Raw genomic sequence first — 25,284 nt, 5'->3', positions numbered from 1 at the left:
TTTATGGACTTATCGGCCAGTTGCCTTCCCTTTTCTTCCCATCCTTCGTGTCTGCCATCATAACCTAACAGTATCTTTTTTGAATTCTTATTTTTCGGAAGTTATATAAAACTGAAACAATAAACATGGTGCAAGTCATCATCATCATTGAATGGAGCTAGATGATCTCCAAGTTCAGGCCTCGCTATGAGAAGTGCCGGGTCGTCCTTCCCAGAGCGCCTGTTCACGGCGCATCTGTTGCCAACGGTATGGCAACACAGCACTGCGAAGACCAACAGAATGAAGCCGGCGCTGGTCTGGCAAGCCGATAAAGCCAGCTGACGGCTGCCGGCGATGGAGGCCGTCTCGCCGCCACGCACCACTAGCGCTCTTGGGAGCATCCTCGATGGGTGAGTGTTCTTGATCAGGGTCGTTGTGGGCATTGAGATCGATCTCAAGAGTCAAAGCGGTCGAGTAACGGCGCTCGGGCAGTGTGGCAGTTCGAGGTCGTACTCGAGGCCGAGCCAGGGCGTCGGCGAAATCCGAGGTATCGAATGGCTTTCGAGGGTAATCTTGTCCCTTCTCCTTCTCTTCTGGTAAGGAGGAGAAGAAGTTGTCCGGGGTCAGCTGACTCTCCGGAGGGGCAGAGGCAATAGTGGGCATAAGAAGAGGTTCCTCGAGAGGCGTGGGCTCCTCTGGCATCTTGGGTGAATTGGACGTGACATTCTCGACATCTTCAGCTACGACTTCAGTAGGTTCGAGAAGAGTATCCTCAGGAACAGTTTCAAGAAAGTGAGTTACCATCTCAGGAAATTGTTCATCGGTCGCATCCAAGTGCGGAATATGCTGCTCATCCTTGCCAATGGCATCAGCCTGATCGTCTGTCTTCTTGGAAGGGAGAGATGTGTTCTCAGCAAGCTCTGTTACAGCTGGCGACTGAGCCTCGCGGTCTTTGGCATCACCCTCCATAGAAATGCCGGAATCACTAGAAGTAGGTGCTCCCTTAGGCGCCGGAGACGTGATCACTTCTGAATCCTCCTCCGCTTGCTTCAAGTCAGAAGTCAAGGTCTGAATTGGGGTTTCCTGGCTATGCTCTTTCTGCTGATCGTCACGACCAGCCTCATCAGTGTCGGCGTGATTAGAAGGTGGCTTAGGGAATTCTCCAAGTGCAGGCGCCTCAAGTGTCTTCTGCGCGGCATCAACCGGTGGAACGTCGTGTTTCTCAGCAACGACAGGCTCAGCCGTAGGCGTTTGCACTTCAGAGTCATTAGACAACTGAGCCTCTACTTGCTTCTCATTAGAAGGCTGTTCTTCAGCGGTAACTGTCACAGCAACCTCGGGGATAGAAATGTCCTTTGTCTCGGCATCCTCACGAATGCTGGCTTCAGGTGTAGTTCCAAAGCTCGTTTCAGATTTTGAGTTGGCCTCGACTTCTGTGGGATTCTCGCGAGGCTTGTCTTTGGTCTCAACCGTCTCCCACTGCTCCTCTTGGAAAGCCCGGTGGATCTCGCCGGTGCCCTTCTCAGAGATGGCTTCGGCCTTTGCCTGTCCAGGTACTTGTTGTACTTGTTCTGCGACACTCTTAGTTGAGGGCTCTTCAGCCATCATTGCCTTCTGAAGCTCAGGTGTCGTGGGGGCATGAGGCTGTGACTCTTGTTGAATTATGACTGGCTCGTGCTTCTTTGCCTCAGGAAGTTGATCTATGTTTCCAGAGAGGTCCGGCATACGAGTATCCAGTGATCGGCGAGCCGCTTTCTTATCGGGATTCTCAGCCGGCTTCTCTTTGACAAGTTGAATTGGCTCGTCATCGTCGGTGATCGGGCGGTGGAATTGCACCATTCCACTTGCGATGGCATCCATGTCAGACTGCTCTTGGTAGATGATTCTTCGTCCATCATCTATGATACGAAGTCCCTCGTTGGACTGATCATGGGGCATGGCCCGCGAAGGGGTTGCAACGACACTGTCTCGGGGGCTGAGGCTATCAGTATCCACCAGACTTGGAGTAGACGGGGGTTCGGACTGGTTCTCATCGTCTGCCATGAAGTCAGACATATACCCATGCTTCTTGGCCATTTCAACACCCGAAGGTACTCGGCGGATGTCGGGTGATGGGGTTGCTGGTGCCGAGGGGCATTCAACGGGATCCCTCAGACTTTCCTTCGCGAGCTTCTTGGTAAGAGAGTTATCAGAACGAGTGCTGGCCATGGATCCATGGAAGGACTTCTCGGAGGGTTGACGAGGAAGCGAGGCAGTAAACGAAGGCGTAGTTGGCGCAGCAGATGATGAGCCAGCTGTGGAAAAAGGAGGCCTCATCAATTGGGGTGCTCCAATGGAAGATGCAGCTGTTCCGCTTGTCTTTAGCCGCAAGTTTGGCAGTGTATCAGGGCAGTCTATGGCACATGTGTCTCTACAGAGCATCGTAATGTCTGAACGAATGCGTTCCTTTAAGTGGGCTTCGAGGGCCTTTCGCTCCAGATCAGGTGTCGCAAATTTCTCGTGATGCACACTGTCATCCCCACCAGCACCGTCAAGGAAACCGTCAAAGATGAGGTGTCCGCGCTTGTGAACAGTCATGGTAGCAAGAGCATCCTCATGATGTTCAAGGACGTTACTGATGCCAGTCTGGAGACGTTCCATGACAGCTTCCATGGTTTGGCGACAGTATGTAACTGTGGGGTCGAGTCGGACGATGAGAGGCTCATGGACAGACCAGTTCTTGCCACGGAGCTCTCGGATGGTGAGAGTGAAATCATCCAAGGACCGCACAGATTTGTCTGTCATATCACGAGCTTTCTCTAGCTTCGCTTTGACTTGGTTGGCGAACTCGTCGAAGTCGCGACCATCGTGGTCATTAAACAGAACCTTGCTTGTCTGGATGCGATGGGAGAAGTAGGTATAGTCAGGCCCAATGTGGTTACGGACCTTCACCATGATATCAACAGCTCCATCCTCGATATGAGTGCAGCCACCACTGCCCTCCAGGCCATCGCAAGACTTGTGACGCTTGTCAAACTTGCGCTTCCAGGCGTCAACTGGGTCAATGATAAGATTTGAGACACGGGTGGTCAGTTCTTCGCCGAGTAGGAGGGGTAGAGGTGAAGGCTGTCGGCTGTCAATCTTGATAGAAGCATTCCGGTTCTCTGGATAGCGCGTAGCGCAACGGCTGCGCAAGAAAAGCTCAATCGAATACCCGGATACAAACTCGAATTTCTGCATGTCGCTAACAAAATGAGATCGGGGGATGCATGCCATGGATTGAGGCCGGCCGGTGCACGGCCGGAAGGTCTCGGACTCGGGACTGGTAGCTTCAGACTCAACGGACTCGGACCATTGGAATCCGGGGTCGTGCCGCACTAAAAAGAGACCGATGATCCGGTCGGTAGCGGCGACAACCTCGCGAGCATCGTCATGTGTCAACTCATACTCTTGGAAAGAGCGCAAAGACTTTTCTACGAGAATAAGGCCATCACGCTCAACACGGTACGTGATGCGATAACGCAATGGCTTAACATCACGGTGTGGCTTGCGGAGCGGGTCGAGAGCGTTGCTATCGTGGCGTGTGATAAGCTCAGAAGAGCAATGCTGCAGGCGCGAAAGCAAAGCTTGGCAAATGCGATCAGTAGCTTTCAGCTGGGGGGAAGCTTCATAGTCGCGAACATGCTCCGAACTATGAGGGGATTCGAATTTGACCTGGACATGCACCCGGAGTCCAGGTTTGGCAACTTTCGGAGAGGGTGAAGGGGATGCTGGTGGTGATGGTGACGGCAAGGGAGGAATTGAGGACTGCGACACATCTGAGTGTCGGTTCCTTCTCCTGCTTAAGAGGGGGAATCGGCGCTTGGTACTTGACAGGGAGAAAGAAGGTGAAGATGTAGTAGAATGGCCATCGGCCGAGTTGCTTGACCTTCTGAGAGGCATGTTGGGCCAGTGTCGTGGAAACCCGTTTCCCTAAACTCTTCGTCTGCTGTTCAAAAGGGCGTATAAGTCGAGATGTTCGGTGCTCAATGGCACAAGGGGTCCATTGGGGACCGTGCTAATATATATTGGCGTCTTGAGGCAGTGAGACCGTCCACTGATACTGTCGATTGGCAACTGAAGACACAACAGGGAAAGATGTCAAGGAAGGAAAAGGTTAAAGCAGTGAGGTCGGGCGCAAAAGCAAAGTCCACAATAAGGAACTCGGCGGCGGGGGTCACTGATTGCAACCCGGGAGTGATCGACTAAAGCGCAGACGCGGGCGGAGTCCAAAAGTCTTGGATACCTGTTCGGCAAGCCAGACTCAGACAGCAAGATAAGTCAACGGAATGGATCAATGAGCGGAAGGGCGTTTCCAAGGATGTGCGTGCGTTGGCGCAAGTTGAATGGAACACCAGCTGTGTCCGTATACGGGCAAAGATCCTATCCTATAGTAGCCGTGTAAGGTAAGGAAAGAGAAAACCTGTGGCTGGTCAAGCTAAGTAGTAGAAGCACTAATGCTTTGTGAGGATCGCGAATAGCAAAAGATGGGTTTTCACTGGTGACTATAAGGTGGGAGGGGAGAACCGCATGCCACGGCGCATGAAGCACGGCGGGTCTTTTTAAGGCTCTTGCTTGGTGTTGCTCGCCATCCATACTCCGTGTGTGCTTCCGGTTTCCATGGATAATGGTATTGGAGTTGGCACATGGATCGATTCTCCCCAGGTCAGAGTGCTCAGCACCCGGCGCATATGGTGGTGTCTCTGACAAAGTGGACTGTCATTTTGTCATGATCCAACACTTCCGTACCGGGAGACGCCGGGCTGGAGGGATCCCCCGGTGTTGGGTCTTCTTGAACTCCGTATGTTCCTCGTAGGCAAAGGCTGGGATCATGCCACAACCCTGGGCTTGGGGTGGTGTCCACGCTTGGCTAGCAGATGCTGGATTCTACCCGCTGAGAAGGAGGGAGGACAGAGACCCTGTTCTTTGCCGTTTAAAGTAACGGTTTGGTGGGCATGGGCATCTTGATGATAGCGATGGCGTGACGTTTTCGTTTATTTAATTGTCGATCAATCAGCCTCTGGAAAACCCTAGTTACGTGGTTAAGTTAAAGTGATTCGATTTATTTGGAGGTCTTTCATTTAAGGATCATGTACCACTCGACTTCCTTCGACTTTTCTTTCCAAATTCCTTCCTTTACCCCCACCAAAATCGACATTTGTAAACGGCTACCAAGATCCGATACCTAACAAGCACCTACCTCCTTGCATTTTCGTGCAAGTCATTATGTACCTCCACCAGGTATGGGTCTTAGTGCGGGTTACCGACCTTACATCCCCTGGAAGCTGGAGGCTGGGTCCGAGCTTATGGCGCCTCAGTGGATACCTGCATCAGAAACCCTCCACTGTAAAATCAACCATTTAATCCTGGGCTGGCGGCTGGTTCTCTAATCTTTTTATCATTCGATAAGTGGGTTTTTATGAATGGAAATTTTCCAGTACCTACTAACCTATGCATGTAAGTTAACCGAAGCCAGGCTCAGATCTGGGCTCAGGCTTGGGTCCTGGCTACTAAAGTACATACATCACCTCAGATCAATTTTTATGACCTGCAGTAAGACATACGGCTCTTCCCCATCTTTTGCGTGTTCAGCTTTCTCGGCTGTAGATAAGTTAGGGTACTGTCAAGGGTGAGGGTGCAAAGTGAGGGCTCTGGTGAATATGTGCGCATCCAGCCAGCTTTGGGCATACAAAAGCAAGGAATGAAGGTTTTGTAGGATCCATCCAAGATGAATCCTTGCTCTCGGTTACAGGCGCATTCGACATGAACTTGAAAGTCAGCTCTGGACAATCACTGACAGCTGACGTGCTATACAGTACAGTACGGGGGAGTTTCCATAATAATCCTCCAAGTTACCATGGGATGAGATGAGGCCTGGACATATGACGGGTAGGTAGTCAGGCAGTTCCGGGTTCAGCCAGCCAGGTCAACCGTTTTAGAGTTTCTTATTCTGATTTCGGCAGAGTGATTGGCTGTGTGTTACATTGAGGTCAACTGATGCGCCCTTGGTTTTCCTATTTTTGACATCGCGATCCTCGTTAGGCATCTGCGTCTGCTCTGTTTCGGCCACAGCCCGCCTGTGGGAGTTGTACATACCTACCTAGGTACCTAGGTAGTCTGGGTATCAAAGAGGAAACTGACCAACCACGGCTCAAGCCTCACAACTCGGAGCCCCGACCCAGCACACCACATCATTCCACTTCAGGTGGCCACAGTCAATATCAGCCAGCTGAATGAACGCCTTGAAAAGTATCGGTTGCATTCAGCAGCCATTGACGAGCGTGGCAGGCGCATCTATGGATGAAAGAATCATCGATCCATGCCGTGCAGCCTGTCTGTCTGTCTGTCTGTCTGTCTGTCTACCTGGGTCTGTATCATAGGTGACTTTGGTCACCAAGGGCCTTGGTCAAAGACATAGGCTCTGCGGCTGTTCTACGTTTGGATGCCGCTGGACTTCCCCAAGAATCTCGCACGTTTCGAACAAATCGCCTACCCTGTAAGAGCGACTTCCTGATTTCAATCAACATCAATCATCAACACCAATCATATACAACAGCCTTCTCTTAATATCACTATTTAAAGAAACATCCCGGTCCCAAGCTGCTATCTCAGTAACTATATCTCGATTATTATTTTCACTCATCAAGCTTTGGCAACCGTACTAGTTCGATGCAGCAGAACCCCCCTCGCACCTCTGATCAATGTACCTTTGACACGCTAGACCTTAAGAAGGAAGGCGCCCCTTAGGTGATAAGTGGTGCGGACCTAAGACGGAAATAGAAGAAGATGCATAGATGGATTCATTGATTCATTGACCGATCTAAAGACCTGGAATAATCACATTTTGTGTCGCCCAGTTGTTTTGAATAAACGGCAAAACAAGCGTATACAATCAATCCGTATACTGATACATACTGAACGTTAGTCACGTGACTATGCCGCCTTACAAGGTCAAGCTCCACAGCCGCTACAACCGAGAACCGACCTACCTAACCTATAGGCGTAGCTTGGTAGGTACCTATAGGTTATGTACGAACCGTATCGAAGTTGCGGGTTTGTAAATAACCCCACCATTGACGAGTTCCAAAAGATACTGCAGACCAATTCTCTTTCCACCATCATACGCGACTCTTGAACGGTCCTCCTTTGATCGTGTATACTCCCAACAATGGCTCCCAAGACCATCATTGCTCCCTCAATTCTGTCAGCTGACTTTGCTCAGCTTGGCCATGACTGTGCCCGTACTATGGAGCAAGGCGCAGACTGGCTTCATGTTGATATCATGTAGGTCGCGAGTAGTAAAGCCAGGGGAACTATGCTGACATTGTAGGGATGGCCACTTTGTTCCAAACATTACCTTCGGTCCGCCTGTCGTTGCATCTATTCGAGGACACGTCGATCAGCCCACAGAGGCCCATGGCCGTGGCACCTTTGATTGTCATATGATGATTGCAGAGGTAGGAATTGTCCTTCGGAATGCGAATACACAACGTGTAGCTTACACCGGGATACCAGCCCAAGAAATGGGTCAAGGAGTTCAAGAAAGCTGGCTGCAACCTCTACTGCTTCCACTATGAGGCCGCCTTCTCCAGTGCCGCTGAGAGCCCAGAGCAACAGACCGACGAGAAGACCAACCCCAAGGCTCTCATCCGATATATTCACGATCAGGGATTGCTAGCTGGAATTGCTATCAAGCCTGACACTTCTGTCGATGTGTTGTGGGAGATTCTAGAGAACAGCGACGAGAAGGAGAGGCCTGATGTAAGCCTCACTGATGTAGTCCATGAAGCATGCCAAGTTGACATATAGCTACAGATGGTCCTCGTCATGACCGTATACCCTGGATTTGGCGGCCAAAAGTTCATGGCATCAGAATTACCCAAGGTCCAGGCCCTACGAGAAAAGTATCCCGAGCTCAATATCGAAGTCGACGGTGGCCTTGGGCCCAAGACAATCGACGAGGCTGCCGACGCTGGTGCCAACGTCATTGTTGCAGGCAGTGCTGTCTTTGGGGCCAAGGACCCCTCTGAGGTTATCGCTCAGTTGCGACAGGCCGTTGATACCCGAAGTACAAAGTAAATCTGAGATATACTATACGCGCGGACATAGATCTATCTATAAACTGTTTTCCCAACTGGACTGAAGTTTGTATCCCACAGCTCGCCTTCGCTATCAAATGCCTATCGCGCGAGCGACTTCTGCCGAAATTCTGCGTCACGATCTGGCCACTCAGGATTCCGTTCACCATTGATTCTGGGTCTGCTGTCATCCAGCACGAAGTCAGACCACGCTTGCGCACGCATGCCAGGCTTCCCCGGCGGCATTTATGCACAGTACTTACTCTGCATTGCATAGCGCAGTGCGTGCATTGCAGTATCAACCCCGGGTTATTTGAGTTGCCTCGCTCTCTAATGAGGCCCGTTTCGAGGCCTTTCCAGCATCATCCAATTAACAACGGAATAGCCATTTATGTCAATGTGTACCACTACATACAGCGCATGGCCAACATCGCCCAATTCAACCGCAAGTATTGCAAACGCTCACTCGTCGAAGAGCCTCTACATCAAAAAAAGCAAACTGCATTTGCATCATGACACTATCATTCATCCTTGTCTTTCCTTCACCCGATTTTCTCCGTGATCTCAGATCAGCTTTGGCTGCCATACCCTACAACGATCCGATCACCTTGCAAGTGCAAATTATTAAAGAAATCTCATCATGTTCGTTGGACATGAACGCCACTTCAATTGCTTGGCTGCGAGCCTGAGGGTCTTTCTTCCTTCCTTCCGTAGCTGCTCTTGTGCGAATTGCCTATTTAGGCAATGCAACCGCAACACCATTGAAATCTCAAAATATACAGCAAAAAGACTCAAGTCATAGAGAATTGTAAATACAAGACTGCAAACGGCCAAAAAATAATAGCTGATAGGCGCTGGAGACTTGCTCCCACCAGGGCTTGAACCTGAGACCTTCGCATTACCGGATACTCGGTTTGAAGTATTAGTACGACGCTCTAACCAACTGAGCTATGGAAGCCGATCAGCTGTTGCTTATTGTTGAGGATTCACGTGTTGTTAGAGTATATGATAGTAACAACATCCGTGGCGGCAGAGCTTTCTTGAGCATGAAGAATATCTTGACATACGAGTATGTTGTCCCTGAAGATAAAACGCCTAAATGACATAGACGCCAGACATCCTCGTAAACATGGAGCTGGCACAGTAACTTAGATCCAGTGTTTGTTGTCTCTGTGCCAACAAAAAAGTTCGACGAATAGACTGTAATGCTTGCATTGATTCATATCTATGTATGTATGTGTGAGCAATCTTACCATTTGTTGACTTGTTGCCTTGATGATAAGGCTATTGTGTTACTAGACGTAGTGTATAATATAACGCCTTATGTTGTGGTTGTGTTTAGAAAACGCCATCTGTGGCTTCGTTTGGCATTCCTTCTCAATGTCTACCTATTCAAATCAGATAAAACACAGAAGCTGGTTAGGAAAGTGAACAAGGAAAGGTGGAGATGTGAAGGCCGCCTGTTGCGGATAACTGCCTCATGGGCAGACAGCAGACGGCAGCCTGCAGTTATGGAAATCTTTCGTAGCTCACTGGTGCCTTTATATGTTAACCCAAGAACATAAACATATCGATTCTGCATACTCTTCTGTCGTAAGATCTGGCTCAGAAGTCACCAACAAGTCAGCATAACCACTCTTCACTCAACTTGAACACGATATTCCCATCTCAGTCATGACTCGATCGCTTGATGAAGATTCAGAAAGTGATCTAGTTGATGGCTCCGGTGTCATCGTCCTTACCCCCTCCAACTCGTCCGAGCCCAGTAGCAAACATGGGACCCTCATGGATCAGTGGAACGATTACTTCAAGAAAGGCACCCTGCAAGACTTTCAGCGACTTTGTGTCGATCTAGGTCTACCGAATGACCTCCCTAGCAAGACCAAATGCCGAGACGTCAGTTTTCAAATACCCACGATAACTTCCAGATGCTGATTTACTGCAGGCGCTCAAGAGCATCAACGTCAACATCAAGCAGTTCCTTCAGTGTGAGAACAGGCCCGATGATGTCAAGCTCTTCAAGAATAGAAAGGAACTCATTGTCTGGACGCGCAAGAGGAAGGCTTTCTTCCCCCGACACCAGCTGCCCAAGGGTAGCCCACTTCGGACGCTGTTGAAGCACATATTCAACTGACCAATGTCTGTATGTTGGAGAAGGATCAGACACAAGACATTACACTGGATACTGGATAGATCAACAATGGAGTGACAGACGATATTGATTGCAGATAATCATGCGCCGTTTTGTGTTCATTAAATATCTAACTTCTTATCTCCCAGAGCCTAATCTTCCCTGTGTCATTACCAACCGCCAACAAGTCACTCTGGTTCCCAAACGCGACTGCAGTAATTCTTCCAAGCGGTGTCTGTTCCGTAGGCCAGTTACGGTACACGGTGCAAGTCGGTAGATGCACAAGGCGCAAAGCGTCCTTCTTATGTTGGCTTCCGAAAGCCATGAGCTGTCCATCTGGCGAGAAAGCAATATGTGTAATGGGCGTGACAAGCTGCTCGAAGACTCTTTTAGGTGTTGGTCGCTCCTTAATAGATACATCCTCCAGCTTGAGTACGACAAGCTCGTTCCGATCGTAAATGTTGGTGATGCCGCTGTTAGAACCTACAGCGACCCATCGATCATCACCCAGGACAGCTGGACCCTGATGACCACCAAGACTGAGGACAATACCACCAACACAACCCTCATCATGCCATATTCCCAAGAATGAGCGACTCTCCATGCTGTACTCACCAACCTGGCCATCTCGACCAAGGATAGTCATGCCGTTCCCAGTGCTCCACCAAGCAAAGTCTGCAATGCCATTCTGACTAGCGAGTCTGGCCGCCGAAATCCACTGCATAGATGTCGTGTTCAGCACATTGATGACACCGCCTCCCTTTCTGGTAGATGCAACAATAGCCATGTATCGACCGCACGGGCTGAGCTTAAATCGCTCCATAGTCTTGTGCTCGAGCCTGTGACCGAGGATCTGAGTTGTCTTTTGCACCGTTCCCGATTTGAGATCCCAGTGGTGGAAGTATTTTCGTCGGCCGGCGAAGAACACCTTGTCGCCCTGAGGGTACAAGAACTCGGCCCTTCGAACATCAACTTGCTTGACTTGTACTGAAGTCAACTGAGGATTGGGTGTGGGATGAGCGGCTGGCGCGATGTGGTGGAGGTAGAGAACAGAAGCGGTGCTGGAGGAGAGGAGGACCGGGAATTCGGGGTGGAAGGAAAGGTTGGCGACGGGGGCTTTGTGCTTGTCCGGAATCTCTCGTGTGCGTTGGATGTCAATGACTTCGGGTCGCAAGCGCCTCTTCTTGGTCGATCCAGCCCCGGCTAGACTGTTGACGTCGCGAAGGAACTTCTCAAGAGGCAGAGCAGAGATCTCAGAGTCGGAATCGCTGTCTGCTGAAGAGTCAGACGCAGCAGATGATCGCCTTCGCTTGCTAGGCCGCCCATCTGCCTCGCGCGCCCACGTTGGAAGGGGATTAAGTCGGAGGTACTGTTGTCGCAACCGTCTGCTGTACTCAGTTCCGCTCACAAGATCCTCGGCCTCCGTCTTGCGCAGCTTTCGTAAGCGAGTGGCTCCAGCCAGGGAAATGGCCAGTCTATCGTCGTCGCTGTCCTCCCATACAGGAGCGTTTCCATCGGTGGGCTTTGCTGCCTTTGTGACCTCTGCAGCGCCTGCTCCAGCACCCGTGTCGAACATGAACAGGTCCGCGTCGTCGATTTCCTCCAGCCCAGGATCTTGCTCGACAAGCTGCAGTTCCTTACCCTCCGCGTCCCAGCTGCTATCAAAAATCCCATCGTCTTTGAACAATTGCGCTCGGAAGCCTGCCTTATTACCTAGAACAAGTCGCTCCAACTCTTCCTCGTCCGAATCTTTATCGTAGAGCGCAATGGTTGGCTTCTTCTGAGGAACCTCATCTTCTGAGTCAAACTGAGACTCGTTCTCCGAGGAGGAGGAGGAGGAGGAAGATGAGGGGTCTAGCATCTCTTCGTCTTGTGGTGGCGCCATTGTTGTCCTTGGGCTCACTGGAGTAAGTTTTGCGGTTTCTGGTTTGGAAATGTTTAAGGCCATGGAATTTTTTTAGAGGGTCCGAGCAGCCTTGCGCACGCGATTCTCTATGATTGGCTCTCTCATTCTAACACTAGCAGAGTAGTGACCAATCAAACCAGAGATTGAATGAGGCTGATGATGCATCCATATAAGACAAGCAAGACTATTCGTAGAAGTTGACCCTGAAAAGATTACTCAAGAATGAGTCTCAATGAGCTTGGCGAACTCACAGCGGCCTTCACAGGCCCCCATAAGTACGGATTCGGTGTCTAGTCTACCGAGGTACAAAGTAGGCACGTACCCAGTAGGCAGGTAGGTATTAGGATTTAATGGAAGTATACGCAAATGTGAGGAGTTTAGGATGTCGGGAATTGCAGGGAAACCTAGAAGAGGAGAAAGAATAAAATTATTTTAGCCTATTCAATCGTCCTTCTCCCACTATTCTGCTGCTGCCTGTGCCAACACACTCTCGAGTCTGTGTAGATCAGGACTCACCGACTCAGGAGACTTTAGTGTTAAACATGAGCCGGCTTGTGCAACATCAATGAGGTTTTCGACTTTACCACCCTGAGCCAACCCAGAGATTAAAACGCCGAAGAAGGTATCTCCAACACCGTTAACAGATACAATGTTCTGGACCTTTTCAGCTGCAGAGAATAGTCGCATGTAGAGTCCACCAACGCTGGGGTGGTCGCTCATCGAGCGAGCAAGGATGTACTCTTCGGAGTCAGGATCTTTCAGCCGGGGATCATCCTTTGCGAGGATAGTGGTCAGGAGAACACCTTGAGGACCAAGTTTCGTCACAATAGTCGGAATATAAGGAAGTAGTTGAACGGACTGAACAGGAACACCAGCGTCAGTCAGCTCGGCTGAAGTCATCTTAACAAACCGATCTCGGGCACCTCGCATGCCAAAGGCATCGATGATGTCGAACCACTCTGGTGCCTCAAAGTAGCCGTTATCGCGAGCTGCAGAGTACATGGCTGCTAGCTCGTAGCTGTTGGGAGAAGCGATATCTACCGTGGACCTAGGGAAGACTCTAAGTTTCGGATGCCCTCTCTGAGAACAGAAAAGGTTCATAGACTTGGCTGTCGATACTGGCTCGAATGCAATCTTGCAGCCTTGGTCTTGGCCAGCCTTGAGCCATGCTCGAATATCTTTCTCGCTCCAATTGCCATCCACTACCAACCACTTGGGCTTGGTTCCCCGGACGGCAGACTTCCAATATTCGGGAAAAGAGTGGTTTGTGAAGATGCCCATATCGGCCATAGCCATGACTAGATTCTTGTTTGCATCGTTGACAGCGACGTACTGAGCCGTTCTATTAGAGCCGTGGTATTCATGGCCTAGTTGTCGAATGTAGGTGGTGTCAAGGCCGGAGGCTTCGAGCCCATTAAGAATGGTCTTGCCAGCACTACAGCACGTCAGTAAGGGTCAGGTCTCGATACGAGAACACGCTTACACGTCATCACCAACCATGCTACAGAGCCGTACTCGAGCATGTTTGCTTACAGAGTGGGCAGCGAGAGCTACATTGTGGCCGACACCTCCGATTGACTGGCTGATACTAGACGGATTCGAGGTGTGGAGGACGGGTGAAGCGTCACCCGACTTTGGGGCATAGTCACAACTCAGATCAACAGCGACAGAGCCAGCGACAAGGATATCGACCTTACTGTCAGACGCTACTTCTGGCACCTTGGGCTCAGTAGGAGCAGGAGATGCAGGTGCAGATGGAGCGGCAGAATATGAATTACTATAGCTACGATTAGATTTACGTCCGAGACCATTCATCGCTGCACTTACAAAGTCTTGACCGGTCCTGAACCAGAAGACAACAGTTTTGAGAGTTCGACAGCGATGTTGGTGGCCCGGGTGATGTTGGACGTTACCAGCGCCTTGTTGGCGATAACGGCCTTCTCTCCTGTGAGCTCCTTGAGCCTGCCCAGGATATACGGAGTGTTGGCGCTGCCAGTGAAGCCCTTCTCATTTGCCTCCCTGACAGCCTGTTCGATGTAAGCCTGCATCTCAGGCGCGGGAACGCCAAATTCCTCCGGGATTGGGTTGGCCAAGAGCAAGCCTGACTCAATTCCAAGCTTCTCCTGGGCCAGAATGATAGCGGCTGCCTCCTTCTCAGTGTGAACAACAGAAGGACTCTTGATGCCGCTATCACGAGCCCAGAAAGCTGGGAAATCAATCTTTCCAGATCGTCCGTCTGCAAAGGTCGACACATGGGCACCCTGGGTCTCGAGGAATTCCAGTGTCCTGGGGATATCAAGGAAACCCTTGCAACCGCTACTGATGACAGCTACCCGTGTTCGGCCAAGTTCAGTGAGATCAGCAGAAACGTCCATTGAGTCATGGCCTCCGCGGTGAACGCCGCCGAGGCCACCAGTACCAAATACTCGAATGCCTGCAAGCCTGGCGAGCAACATAGTTCCTGAGATGGTGGTGCCGCCGTGAATCTTCTGTCCTGTCAAACCCTGAAGCAAATCTCAGTCAGCCCTGTAGCCTATGCATATCAAAGATGTTGACTATGGAGACAATGCTACACACACGTGGCATGACCAAAAGCAGCACCTGAATTGACTTACCATTCCCGCAAGGTAGGCAATATCTCTCCTGGATGCTTTGACAGCGTTTCCACTCTCGATCATGCGAATGATGTCAGATGCTGTGGCTCCAACAGTAGGAACGCCATCAACAATGGCGATGATGGCGGGAATACCCCCATTGCTGCGAACAAGATCTGAATGTTGGAGGGCGAGTTCATTGCCCAGGGCCCCGTGAGTGTAGATAGTTGACTCAAGTGCAACGATGGGTTTGTTGGTGGCAACAGCATCTGTGATCTCGTCCGAGATCTTGAGCAAGTCCTTGACAGCAGCCAAGGAGGAGCTCATGAGGCGGCGTTGAGGATAAGAGCAGCCCGGCCGAGATGCGGCTCCGAAACAGCGCCGAAAGACGGAGCCGTGCCGGGCGACGTGACTTGACAGCCGCATGTTGGATATGCTGTACTGAGTGGAATTCAACAGTATACGCCAATGAGCAAGGGCGGCTGAAGTCTCCGAGATTCAAGATGGAAAAAAAAAGAAAGAAAAAAGACGTGTTTGAATCAAGACTTGATGTTGTTGAAGCTGATCACCTTCACTGAGAGGAGGGGGTTGGAGGAACTGACCTGACAACCTGAGTTAGCGTTAGAGTTGGGCAATGGCAAGAGCCTCGGATCACAACTATCAGCGATCACTTTTAGAAGCCAATGATTCCCCTATCGTGAGATATCTTGTGTCACGATAAAAGAAAAAGAGCTCCACAGCCGCCAATTTGGTAACTCAAGAGGATCTTTTGCTCTGAGCAGGCGGTGTTGGTGGTTCTTAGCTCTTGGCTATCGGGGGGTTCCGCCAGTAAATGCCCCTCTACTTAAGGAAGTAATTCCGCTGCGAGTTGGTGACGGCGGGAATTCCATCTTGAGAAGCCAACAATGTATAATTATTTCGCTTTTTTATATTATTTATATTATTTATATTATTTTTTATTTATTAATTCTTTGGGCTGTAATTCTTTTCTTCAAACGGTGAAGCAGTACTTATGTAGCTAGGTCCCTGCATCTTAAATTTCAATAATCATTGAATCCCTGTCCAGTTGATTCTGAAACATGGCTGTTGCTCGTAATGCACTGCAACACTACAAATGGTTGAACGATTATTATTCTATGAGTGTAAGTCTGATATTCATGAATCAATGCTATTTATTACCAAGCATGTCCCAGAACCGAACTCGGAATGCCATCAGTTCAAGATGAGAGGCTGAGAAACAATCATTCATCCTTACTATCTATGTTCCTAGCCTCATTTACCGGTAAAATACCCTTGTAATCTTGCTTTTATCAAGGACCAAGCCCCCGTCCTCAAACATCTCCCAAGGATTTTGCAGCTGTATTGGATACTCGGCCAAGCCCAATTTCCGGTTTCAAAAAGAAGATGTAGTCATTTTGGTTCCTGTGCCGTACTTCTCGCGATGGTGAATTTGTTGTTGCCGTTACATTTTCTCACACCTCAGTTTTGCTAGGACTTGTATAGTAACTGATTACCTGGTAATGCTATCAGCAAAGCAACAACTGACAGCCGTGCTGCTCCTGGCTGGGCGCGCGCTGGGACTGAACTTTACTATTTCCAATGGCCAGATCTTTACACCTGGTTTTGTGGTGCTGGATGCCCCTCAACCGAACACGCCGCTTGGAGGAGGTAAGTTGACAGGCATTACGCCGTCGACGATAGCTTCACCTCACTAACATTGTTGATACAAGATACGTTGCACGTGGCTATAGACGTGACCGCCAACGGCAAGCTGCCGTTGCCACCGCATGACGAAGATGACGATAACCAGATCTTCAGTATCGACATGTTCCTCTACAGTTACATGACAGGTCGCAACCTGACCATCTCCAATGGAACGGCGACCGCTAATAATGCAAGTCTTGGGGAGATCATGGCCCAAGAACCAGGCAGCACGGTCAAGCATATCAACTGGGTGTGGCCTGACTGCCTCGTTGGTGATGGAAAACCTGAAGGAGATAGTGACCGTGGTGTTTACAACGTGAGCAATACCTACTTCTACACCCTTACCCTTTATCAGAATATGTTCTGACGATATACCTAGATTTCCATCCGGCAAAACTTTAGGCTCAACGGCGATGACCACTACACCATCTTCGACGTTCCAATCAATGTCACCAACTCGATTCCTGAGGATGATGATCGGCCGTCTTGTGATGAGCTGTCGAATGATATACTCTCGCCGGAGGAAATCGACGCAGAGGCAGCTAATAAAGTGGGCGTTTTGTTTGCGCCAGGTGACTCGACCGAACTTGAAGCCAGTGGTGAGGCTTCGAAGGGATCTGTCCTGGATTCGAAAGTAGCGGTATATGCTGGATTAGTGAGCTTGTTCATGACGATTTAATTTTGAAAGATCTTGATTAGGTAGCCTTTTAACTAACATTCTGATACCCCCAACTTACAAGCGGAAGCTCTTTGATATGTTGTATCGTATTCCAGCAAACTTGTTCCAGTAATCCATTCTTCGTTCAAACGCTCTCGAGCCATAATAACTCATAGTCCCAAAGTCTGGGCGTGAGAGTTGAAACAGCTCGTCTTGGATTGTCGCACATCTTCAAATCCCACTAACCAATGCAGGTTACCAAATCGCCATGTTAACCCTCATCTGCCATACCAATTAAGGAATCATCCCCGTTCAGTATAGCTTAAGGCGATCGAATTGCGGGGTCACCATGATGCCGAGGAATAATCCACAAACAATGGCTAACTCATGATAGCCCAGCTTGGCGGAAGCAAAGATGTTGTTCGGTAGGAGCTGCTACGAGAACCCCGACGAATAGCACCTTGACTATTACCCCGGATTTCTCATCCCTGCTAACTACTGCAGCGAGCAGCGAGTTGGTAGCTGTTCGTGGAAAAGGACCTCGGTTTGCATGCTCCATCATGAGAACCATGCATCAAGCCCATCCCCCCTCCATAAGAGATGCCTATGCGCATCTGGGGCGCAAAGTGCGTTGTTCGGGTACTTGAGCTGCTCACTTGGACCTGTGCAGTGCTTGTTGCAGTGCTTGTTTTCCATTTGGAAAAGTAATCGTATCTCGGTGTAATCTTACCACAAGATATTGACTTACACCAGACTCAAACGCCATCATGCCGATCCATCAAGGACTCATCCCGCGAGAAGGCTTTTGCGCTGACGTTGTATTACGACTCATTCGTCAGACTGCTCTCAACCCAGCTCTCCTACTTCCACTCGTGCTATTCGCTCGCCTCACCAAGAAGGGTCAAGATCTATCCATTCTTCATCCTAGCGCCTCCGGTCACCTCAAAACGCTATTCTACGTTGCTCTGGCACGATGGGCCAGCGGATGGTGGTCCGATAAGACCAGAAACAACTGGGTTGACGACAAATATGACTGGAAGCGCGAAGTTGTTCTCGTGACAGGTGGTGCGGGAGGTATTGGAGGGCGAATCGTGAAGCTATTTGAGGAGATGGGCGTCAAAGTTGTCGTTCTTGATGTTCAGCCCATGTCTTTCGAAGTTTGTATGTTATCTTCTTATATCTGACCCCAGTTCAGGCTCAGAATAGGAAGAGGAGGCTGACTTCACACCCAATAGCGGCCAACGTGCACTACTTTCAATGCGACCTACGATCGCCCGAAAACGTCGAGGCCGTCGCCGAAAAGATTAGAGCTGAGGTGGGACATCCGACCGTCGTTATCAGCGTGGCTGGAGTTGTCAGGGGCAAGACTATCTTGGAGTCCCAGCCCAGCGATATCCGCTTCACCTTTGACGTCAACACCTTTGCGCCCTTTTGGATAGCAAAGACATTTGTTCCTGATATGGTCGCCAAAAACCACGGCATGGTTGTGACCTTGACATCCTATGCGAGCTGGTTGACAATTCCTAACCTGGTAGACTATGGTGCTTCAAAAGCAGCTGCTTTAGCTTTCCACGAAGGCTTGACCGCTGAGTTGACTACCCGATATAATGCGCCCAAGGTGAGGACTGTAATCGTCCATCCAGGTCCCACCAACACTGCTCTTTTCAAAGGATACTACCAAAACACCGACTTCTTGATGCCTCCACTTGCACCCGAGTCGGTGGCCGATGCAGTGGTTAGGCAGGTTCTCACAGGGCGTAGTGGGCATGTTGTGATTCCTGGCACGGGAACCATTCTGGCTGCTTTGCGCATGCAACCGGACTGGTATGCAATTCCCGTGAGAGCCAAGGCAGAGGCATATATGAAGAACTTCAGTGGTCGTCAAGTCATTGAGGATGTGGATACAGCCATTGAGAACAATGCTGAGGAGAAAGAAGCTGAGGGTAATGCAACCGCCAGTACGGTTTTGGTGTCCTGATCAAGACTGCCTTGTAAGGTGCTAGAATGTTGCGGATGAGTTGTGGTTGCTATTGTTTTATTTTGCCATATTGCACCGCTTGTACGTTATCACATTGTATGGGACTAGGTAATTGTGGTAGGCAACACAGAACCGCCCGCCCAGTCGCGATATCATTAATTGTTACTGTCAAGGAACGTATTCTAAGAATATGGTGACAGATAAATGGGACACTGGAGCATTAAAGACATTGTAAATCTTTGTCTTTTGCAATAATACAGTTTCCATACGGTCTACTGAGGTAGGGTCCATGAGTTTCAAACAGAGACACTTGATAAACTCATTCTCGAGCCTATTCAAAGTGTCACTCTACGACAAGACCCAAGGCCCGATTATAAAGGGCGTGCGCGGGAGCTCGGGCTGCCTAGATACCTAAGTCCGAACCAGCCTGTTCGTTATAGGTCATCCATGTAATAGAGTACCATTGCGTTGGTGATGTCCCAGCCCGGATGTTATATCATGTTGGTGGTGCCAACTGACTGATTTAAGAGCACTCAGACATGCCGCTCTGGTAGGATGCATACAACGCGCGGCATAATTCGAATGATGGGCCGATATAATGACACGATAAATGAGTCAACAGATTGACATCCAGTACTTGGGTTGGCTCCAATGCGGAAGACTCCCAACGGGTGAGCTGGCAAGGCACCTACAAACAAGATGAGATGAGAGACATCGCTTACGCTGCACTGCATAAAAGGATCAGCTTCGATGCTGATGCATATACAATATTTGTGATGAGTTTGACAGCTTGCATATGCAATCAAGGTGAAAAGGGGGGCCGTTCTGCCAGATACCTTGCTCAATTGTATATCATGAGATGATCATCGTTCGCTGCATATCGTGGTGAAGGGCTCCATCGTCAGCTCAACTGCTTGAAATGTGGCAGCGTAACATGTAAGGCATGGGTCTTTGCAGACTGTACCCAGGGTTCATCCTGGGACAGGAGAAATACATAGCAGACTATGAGAATCTGAGAAGTGGTGAAAACTAAGTGGCTGTCCGTTTGAGTAACCAACAAACGGTGTTGAGAAAATTGCAACACTTGCAGGTTGCGTTGAATCTGCATGCTAAGTTGGTCCCCTTTTCAGTATCATGCTTGCGTCTTCTGTTGCACAGGACGATATCAGGTACATAAGCCCTAGGCTAAGACCTGCATGTATCAGTTTGAATCTGTGTGTTACTGCCAGCAGATCCATCCCATCTGAGTCAATGAAACGGTTCCTATATATAACACAACTTACGGTGTGGCTTTGCTGCATTTTCCAATTCCCCGACTTTAGACAACTTCAGCTGATAACCTACAGAACTTAGCCAGATATGTCATTGCCCTTACAAAACTTCAGACAAAGGCCGGGGAAACCGGTGTCAGATGAATGGATCGCACCCACTCGCCGTGCTTGATAATGACACCGCCCGAGAACGGCCTCATCCTGGCTCAAAGACCCTGAGTTCCTGCAGGCGTATGGGAGAAGAGACAAAAGGAACTTAATAACATGCGATGTCAGACACTGATACTCCATCGTTCATGTCCTGACCGCAGCTAAACCACTGGACCAAAGCTGAAAAGGGTATAACAGGTTAGCAGATGCGGATTGAATATTGTACGAGAAGTCCATCTACGTACATAACAAGTGCATGATCCTTGCTGCTGTCAGAGCAGTAGACACACAATCTGGGACCAGACACACCACGTTCTCATCGGAGACTAGAAGCCGCAGAAGTGGGTTCTTTGACGAAACAGTGCGAGCGTGTGCCACGGGTTCAACGTCTTTTTTGTCTTGGCCCAAAGTGTCATTGTCAAAGGAGGAGGAGATAGTGGTGTTGAGAGGATTGGTCTAGGTCTTGGTGCATGGCCTGGTCCGTGGTCTAGCCTTCCAGACCTTCCTTCTAGCGGTGTTTATTTTCTGCCGTCGATTTGTCACTATTTGCTTCAGAGATATCTGCACTTTGATATAAATGTTTGTGCTTGGATCTGATTAAAGTGATGATGCCAACCGGACTGTCTCGTCTATTTTTTTCTTTTCCCTTCAAAACTTCTGGTGCTTTGGTTTTGGGGGTTAACAAAAGCATTCAATTCATCAATTATCGTCCAATCACATGCTATATCGTCAAGCGGGGACTGGTCCAGAGACAGCATGTGGATCCCTTCAAGTTGCATTCCAACAGCAAGGACCCATCGAAAAAGAGTGAACGAGCTTGGCGGAAGCATTCGAGGAAGGGCCCTGGAAGTTAGACCCAGTCAACCGTGTCAACCGTGTCGTCTGAGTGGACCGTGTGGCAGCGAACCAGCAAAATCTCCCGCGAAATCAGCCCATTTCTTGTCTCCTCGTCAGGTCTGGCGTCGCCTGCCTCCGCCTGCTGTCGATAATCGTGTCATGCCATTTTTTCTGCTCCAGGCAATTGTGACCCCATCTCACTTGCCCTTGTTGCCCTCGACCCTGGGCTGGTCCTTCCCATCCATTCTCTGTCTCTCTTTTTGATCCATGTAAGGTAGGCCAGGGCATCGTAGCACCCCGGTCGTCGCTTGCCATCAACCCCCCCGAAATCCGGTACCTGCCCGTTCGTGGGTGCTGTATTTCCTATATCTGACCTTGAGGCTCGGAATAGCTTCATACTTAGCCCCTCTCTTATCCTCTCTTCACCTCGGTGTCCCTCTTCGTGCTCCGTCGTCCGTCGTCTGTATCTTCGTTCCTGCCATCGCTGTGGCCGTCTCATCCACCTTGTTCGCCATTCTCATCGTAGCCTGCATATCTGCACAAACCCTTGTCGTCTCAGTTGTAGCTTGTCAGTCAGATTCAGCTTGCCCAATAGTTACTCGGCCATTCTGCCCCGCGACCTCGAAAACCCCATACACTTACCGATCGATATCTTCTATCATACATATCCAATTAATACTACTACTCGACCTCCTCGACATCTCCTCGACATCTTACGACATATTCAATTTTGCGACTTCGATCTTGACAACCACTTCTCATCGGACGATATCGCGGAGCTCACATAACACCCCGGGTGTGATACACACAGCACCCGATAACTGAGTGGACGGACTTCTTCGGAGAATAGCACCTTACCGAATATCCTTTGCTTTCCACACCCCTCGCCGTTTGTCGCCAGCTTTGATCATCCGCAGCATCTTCTACCGGGACTCAGAAGCCTCCGCCGTCTTTACCTCTCGCAACTACTGCCGGACGACACTCTGTCAACAATCTGAACCGACAGAGGTCGTCCATGATCTTGTGATCCTCCAAAGACTTCCACTGTAACATGGTGCCTAGCATTGTCCAATCTGACGACATGGATCAAATGGAAATCCCATTTCCAGCACATCGCGAGCGCCAGGAAGGCTCTCCTCCTCCCTTTCAGGATCCTCTGGCTCTTCTTCGCAGTCTTCCTGAGCCTCCGCTGGAATGTCAAGTATGTGTTGTTGGTGCAGGACCTGCCGGTCTAATGCTGGCCGCAAACCTCACCAGATTCGGCATCAACGTTGAGGTAATCGATGATCGAGCCGATCAGACGCCCGTGGGAAGGTAAGCATATCGCCACCATTCAATTGTACCACTAGAAGCAACCCAATTGACCTCGACAATAGAGCCGATGGCCTTCAGCCAAAGACGATCGAAACCTTCCGACAAATGCGACTATCAGATACTTTGCTAAAACAAGGTGTTCGTGTCTTCGATATCGCATTCTGGCGTAGCACCGCGGACGAACCTCTTCGTCGGCTTGGTCGCGAAGTCCATTATCCGCCTATTATCGATGTTCTTGACCCCTATATTCTTCTAGTCCATCAAGGCATGGTGGAAGGGCTGTTTCTTGAGGATATGAAAAAGCGTGGCAAGGAGGTTCGTCGAAACATGGCTTTTGAATCGTACAGCGTCCCCGACAACAAGACTGGTCCCCTTCAAGTCAACTGCCGTGCCAATGTCAATCAAGATAAGCGCTCGGTTCTGACTCAATACCTGATTGGATGTGAGTCGCAAACCCTCACTTATTGTACGCTCAGAAACTGACATTACTACTTAGGTGATGGCGCACACTCCAAGGTTCGCAAGAGTATCCCCGATGTCAAGGCTGTCGGCATGTCTCAGGCTGCCATTTGGGGCGTTCTCGACGGCGAACTGATTACCGACTTCCCCGATATTTGGTCCAAGACGCTCGTCTACTCACAAGAGCACGGTTCAATTCTCATCATTCCTCGAGAGAGAAATATGACTCGTTTCTATATTGAGCTGAAGGCTGGTGCCAAATTTGATCGCCGCGATCTGGGTCAGGAGTTCATGATGAAGCGCGCGAAGAAGATTATGGCACCGTTTCGCTTGGACTGGAAGTACGTTGAGTGGTTCGGCCGGTATCAGGTTGGTCAGAGGGTTGCTAGTCGCTTCACCGATGGCCACTTGAGAGCATTTCTGGCTGGTGATGCTAGCCACACCCACTCTCCCAAGTCAGCACAGGGTATGAACACCTCAATGCACGACTCATGGAATTTGTCGTGGAAGTTGAACCTTGCGGTTCGAGGCTTGGCCAAGCCAAATCTTCTCGAGAGTTACGAGGAAGAACGACGCAAGATTGCCCTGGACTTGGTTAACTTTGACTATGAGCATGCGAACCAAATTGCCGGTGGCGACGCTATTGCACTCGCTGAGAACTTCAGAACCAACGTTCGTTTCATTTCTGGAATTGGTGCTGAATATGGTGAGAACGCTATCAACAGGCCAGGAATTGGAAATAACCATTTTGTAATGGGAGACGCCAAGCCAGGTTGCCTTCTGCCTCCCGCCAAGGTGACTCGATATATCGACTCCAACCCTGTGGATATCCAGCTTGACATCCCTATGCTCGGTCAGTTCCGAATCTACCTTCTTATGTGGGATGTTCAACAGTCAGCACCGTTTCTGCAGACATTCTGCCATGCTATTGCAGGTACAGACTCCTTTATTAGCCGTCTATCTGCTGCTGCTAGCGCTTCTTATGCTTCCCAACCTCGAGCACCAGCTCCTGAGGATGTTTATTCCCGACCTGAGCGATACACCGTTGTCAGCCACCTCTTCACTTTTGGCCTTATCAGTAAGTTTCCTCGCACCCTGTACCTGGAGACCGCTTGCTAACAAGTCAATCAGCCACCATGCCCAAGACGGAAATCGAAATCTCAGATCTTCCACCTCTTCTGCAGGATAGCCGTTGGACCTTCTACCTCGACGATATTCCCGATCAGGACACCCGTGGCTCCTTGTGCACGAACAAATGGCTTGGCAGCCTGGGACCTGGCGAGGTAGCGATCGTTAACGTTCGTCCCGATGGTTATGTCGGCTCGATAGGTCGCTGGGACTCAAGCCTTGATGAGTCTGGTGTTCAGGCAGCTCGATGGCTCGATGAATATTATGACGGATTCATGAAAATTCCAACGCAGTAAGTTCGGGGGGTATCATGAGTTAATTTAGAGGACCAGCCAAAGCCCACGCAACCCTTAGACTCGCCCGTACTCTATCTGAAATTCTTCGAGAGCCATCTGGGGGATAAGAGATCCCCGTGCACATTGGCATTTTCGAATTCTTATATCCAGGAGTACGGAGTTGTTGACAATATACTATCATCCCTGATGCAAACTCCTACAGTGCCCAGCATGGGTCTGCATCACCATTGAGAAGAACTAAGCAAGGCAGGCCATCGCGGCCTGATCAATCACCACTCACAGAAGGAGGAGGGACCAGGAAGGTATATTTAGACACAGACGTTATTGTCGGCAGTAGAAAAGGGCCACCGCCACAGTAAGATCGATCGCCAGATGGGCGTAATCTTGCTCATGTTACGACACATTTGGTAGTTAGTCACTACTCATATCACGGAATCTATTTTATTTATCAGCTTGCATTTGTTTATTATTACTAATCATGTTTACCGCCGTGCGTACGCCTTCACATGTTCTCTTTCTTATCAGCTCTGAATACATGAGAGAGTGTGCTCAGATGCCTCTATCTAGAGCTGGTTTCTAAAGCCCCTAAATCACACTGGTTCATCTGGGATCCTCTCTTACCAGCTGTTTTTCTTCACACCACATCTCTCTACTGGTCGTTCTTCCAATTCTACGCCTCTTCATAGGGCCAGAGTGCGATGACTGTTCTACATCTATCTGACACTGAAAAACATTTTGATACTGCCAAGAACATATATCTCACTTGTGGAATAGTGAAAACTA

General features: G+C 49.7%; 8 protein-coding genes and 1 non-coding gene across 9 annotated transcripts; 5 read left to right on the top strand and 4 right to left on the bottom strand.

Annotated features, from left to right (window-relative positions):
- Positions 1 to 174: 174 nt before the first annotated feature.
- Positions 175 to 3,900, bottom strand: FMAN_01098 (uncharacterized protein; the record flags this gene model as incomplete). The annotated part of the gene is made up of 1 exon (XM_041830930.1): positions 175 to 3,900. One exon carries the CDS (start codon positions 3,898 to 3,900, stop codon positions 175 to 177), a length of 3,726 nt encoding a protein of 1,241 aa, XP_041676433.1.
- A 3,265-nt stretch (positions 3,901 to 7,165) lies between these two features.
- FMAN_01097 (putative RPE1-D-ribulose-5-phosphate 3-epimerase) lies at positions 7,166 to 8,076 on the top strand (the record flags this gene model as incomplete). Its single annotated transcript, XM_041830919.1, has 4 exons — positions 7,166 to 7,281; positions 7,328 to 7,454; positions 7,513 to 7,758; positions 7,813 to 8,076. The coding sequence occupies 4 exons, from the start codon at positions 7,166 to 7,168 to the stop codon at positions 8,074 to 8,076; spliced, it is 753 nt and encodes a 250-aa protein (XP_041676432.1).
- An 862-nt stretch (positions 8,077 to 8,938) lies between these two features.
- On the bottom strand, positions 8,939 to 9,033 carry tRNA. The gene is made up of 2 exons: positions 8,996 to 9,033; positions 8,939 to 8,974 (listed from the first exon to the last, which is right to left on the bottom strand). It is a non-coding gene; the product is annotated as a tRNA-Ile (tRNA).
- Positions 9,034 to 9,749: 716 nt separating this feature from the next.
- Positions 9,750 to 10,209, top strand: FMAN_01096 (uncharacterized protein; the record flags this gene model as incomplete). The annotated part of the gene is made up of 2 exons (XM_041830908.1): positions 9,750 to 9,971; positions 10,021 to 10,209. The coding sequence occupies 2 exons, from the start codon at positions 9,750 to 9,752 to the stop codon at positions 10,207 to 10,209; spliced, it is 411 nt and encodes a 136-aa protein (XP_041676431.1).
- Positions 10,210 to 10,336: 127 nt separating this feature from the next.
- Positions 10,337 to 12,091, bottom strand: FMAN_01095 (uncharacterized protein; the record flags this gene model as incomplete). The annotated part of the gene is made up of 1 exon (XM_041830897.1): positions 10,337 to 12,091. The coding sequence occupies one exon, from the start codon at positions 12,089 to 12,091 to the stop codon at positions 10,337 to 10,339; it is 1,755 nt and encodes a 584-aa protein (XP_041676430.1).
- A 480-nt stretch (positions 12,092 to 12,571) lies between these two features.
- On the bottom strand, positions 12,572 to 15,132 carry FMAN_01094 (uncharacterized protein; the record flags this gene model as incomplete). Its single annotated transcript, XM_041830886.1, has 4 exons — positions 12,572 to 13,547; positions 13,596 to 13,889; positions 13,940 to 14,616; positions 14,728 to 15,132. The coding sequence occupies 4 exons, from the start codon at positions 15,130 to 15,132 to the stop codon at positions 12,572 to 12,574; spliced, it is 2,352 nt and encodes a 783-aa protein (XP_041676429.1).
- A 1,094-nt stretch (positions 15,133 to 16,226) lies between these two features.
- Positions 16,227 to 17,089, top strand: FMAN_01093 (uncharacterized protein; the record flags this gene model as incomplete). The annotated part of the gene is made up of 3 exons (XM_041830875.1): positions 16,227 to 16,374; positions 16,437 to 16,726; positions 16,790 to 17,089. 3 exons carry the CDS (start codon positions 16,227 to 16,229, stop codon positions 17,087 to 17,089), a joined length of 738 nt encoding a protein of 245 aa, XP_041676428.1.
- Positions 17,090 to 17,835: 746 nt separating this feature from the next.
- Positions 17,836 to 19,046, top strand: FMAN_01092 (uncharacterized protein; the record flags this gene model as incomplete). The annotated part of the gene is made up of 2 exons (XM_041830864.1): positions 17,836 to 18,229; positions 18,304 to 19,046. The coding sequence occupies 2 exons, from the start codon at positions 17,836 to 17,838 to the stop codon at positions 19,044 to 19,046; spliced, it is 1,137 nt and encodes a 378-aa protein (XP_041676427.1).
- A 3,339-nt stretch (positions 19,047 to 22,385) lies between these two features.
- On the top strand, positions 22,386 to 24,501 carry FMAN_01091 (uncharacterized protein; the record flags this gene model as incomplete). The annotated part of the gene is made up of 4 exons (XM_041830853.1): positions 22,386 to 22,618; positions 22,681 to 23,060; positions 23,115 to 24,155; positions 24,209 to 24,501. The coding sequence occupies 4 exons, from the start codon at positions 22,386 to 22,388 to the stop codon at positions 24,499 to 24,501; spliced, it is 1,947 nt and encodes a 648-aa protein (XP_041676426.1).
- Positions 24,502 to 25,284: the final 783 nt, after the last annotated feature.

The sequence above is a fragment of the Fusarium mangiferae genome (genome assembly GCF_900044065.1).
Source record: "Fusarium mangiferae strain MRC7560 genome assembly, contig: FMAN_scaffold001, whole genome shotgun sequence".
Classification (NCBI taxonomy): Eukaryota; Fungi; Ascomycota; class Sordariomycetes; order Hypocreales; family Nectriaceae; genus Fusarium; species Fusarium mangiferae.
Note: the sequence above shows the minus strand (reverse complement) of the source record. Positions and strands in the feature narration are given on the sequence as shown.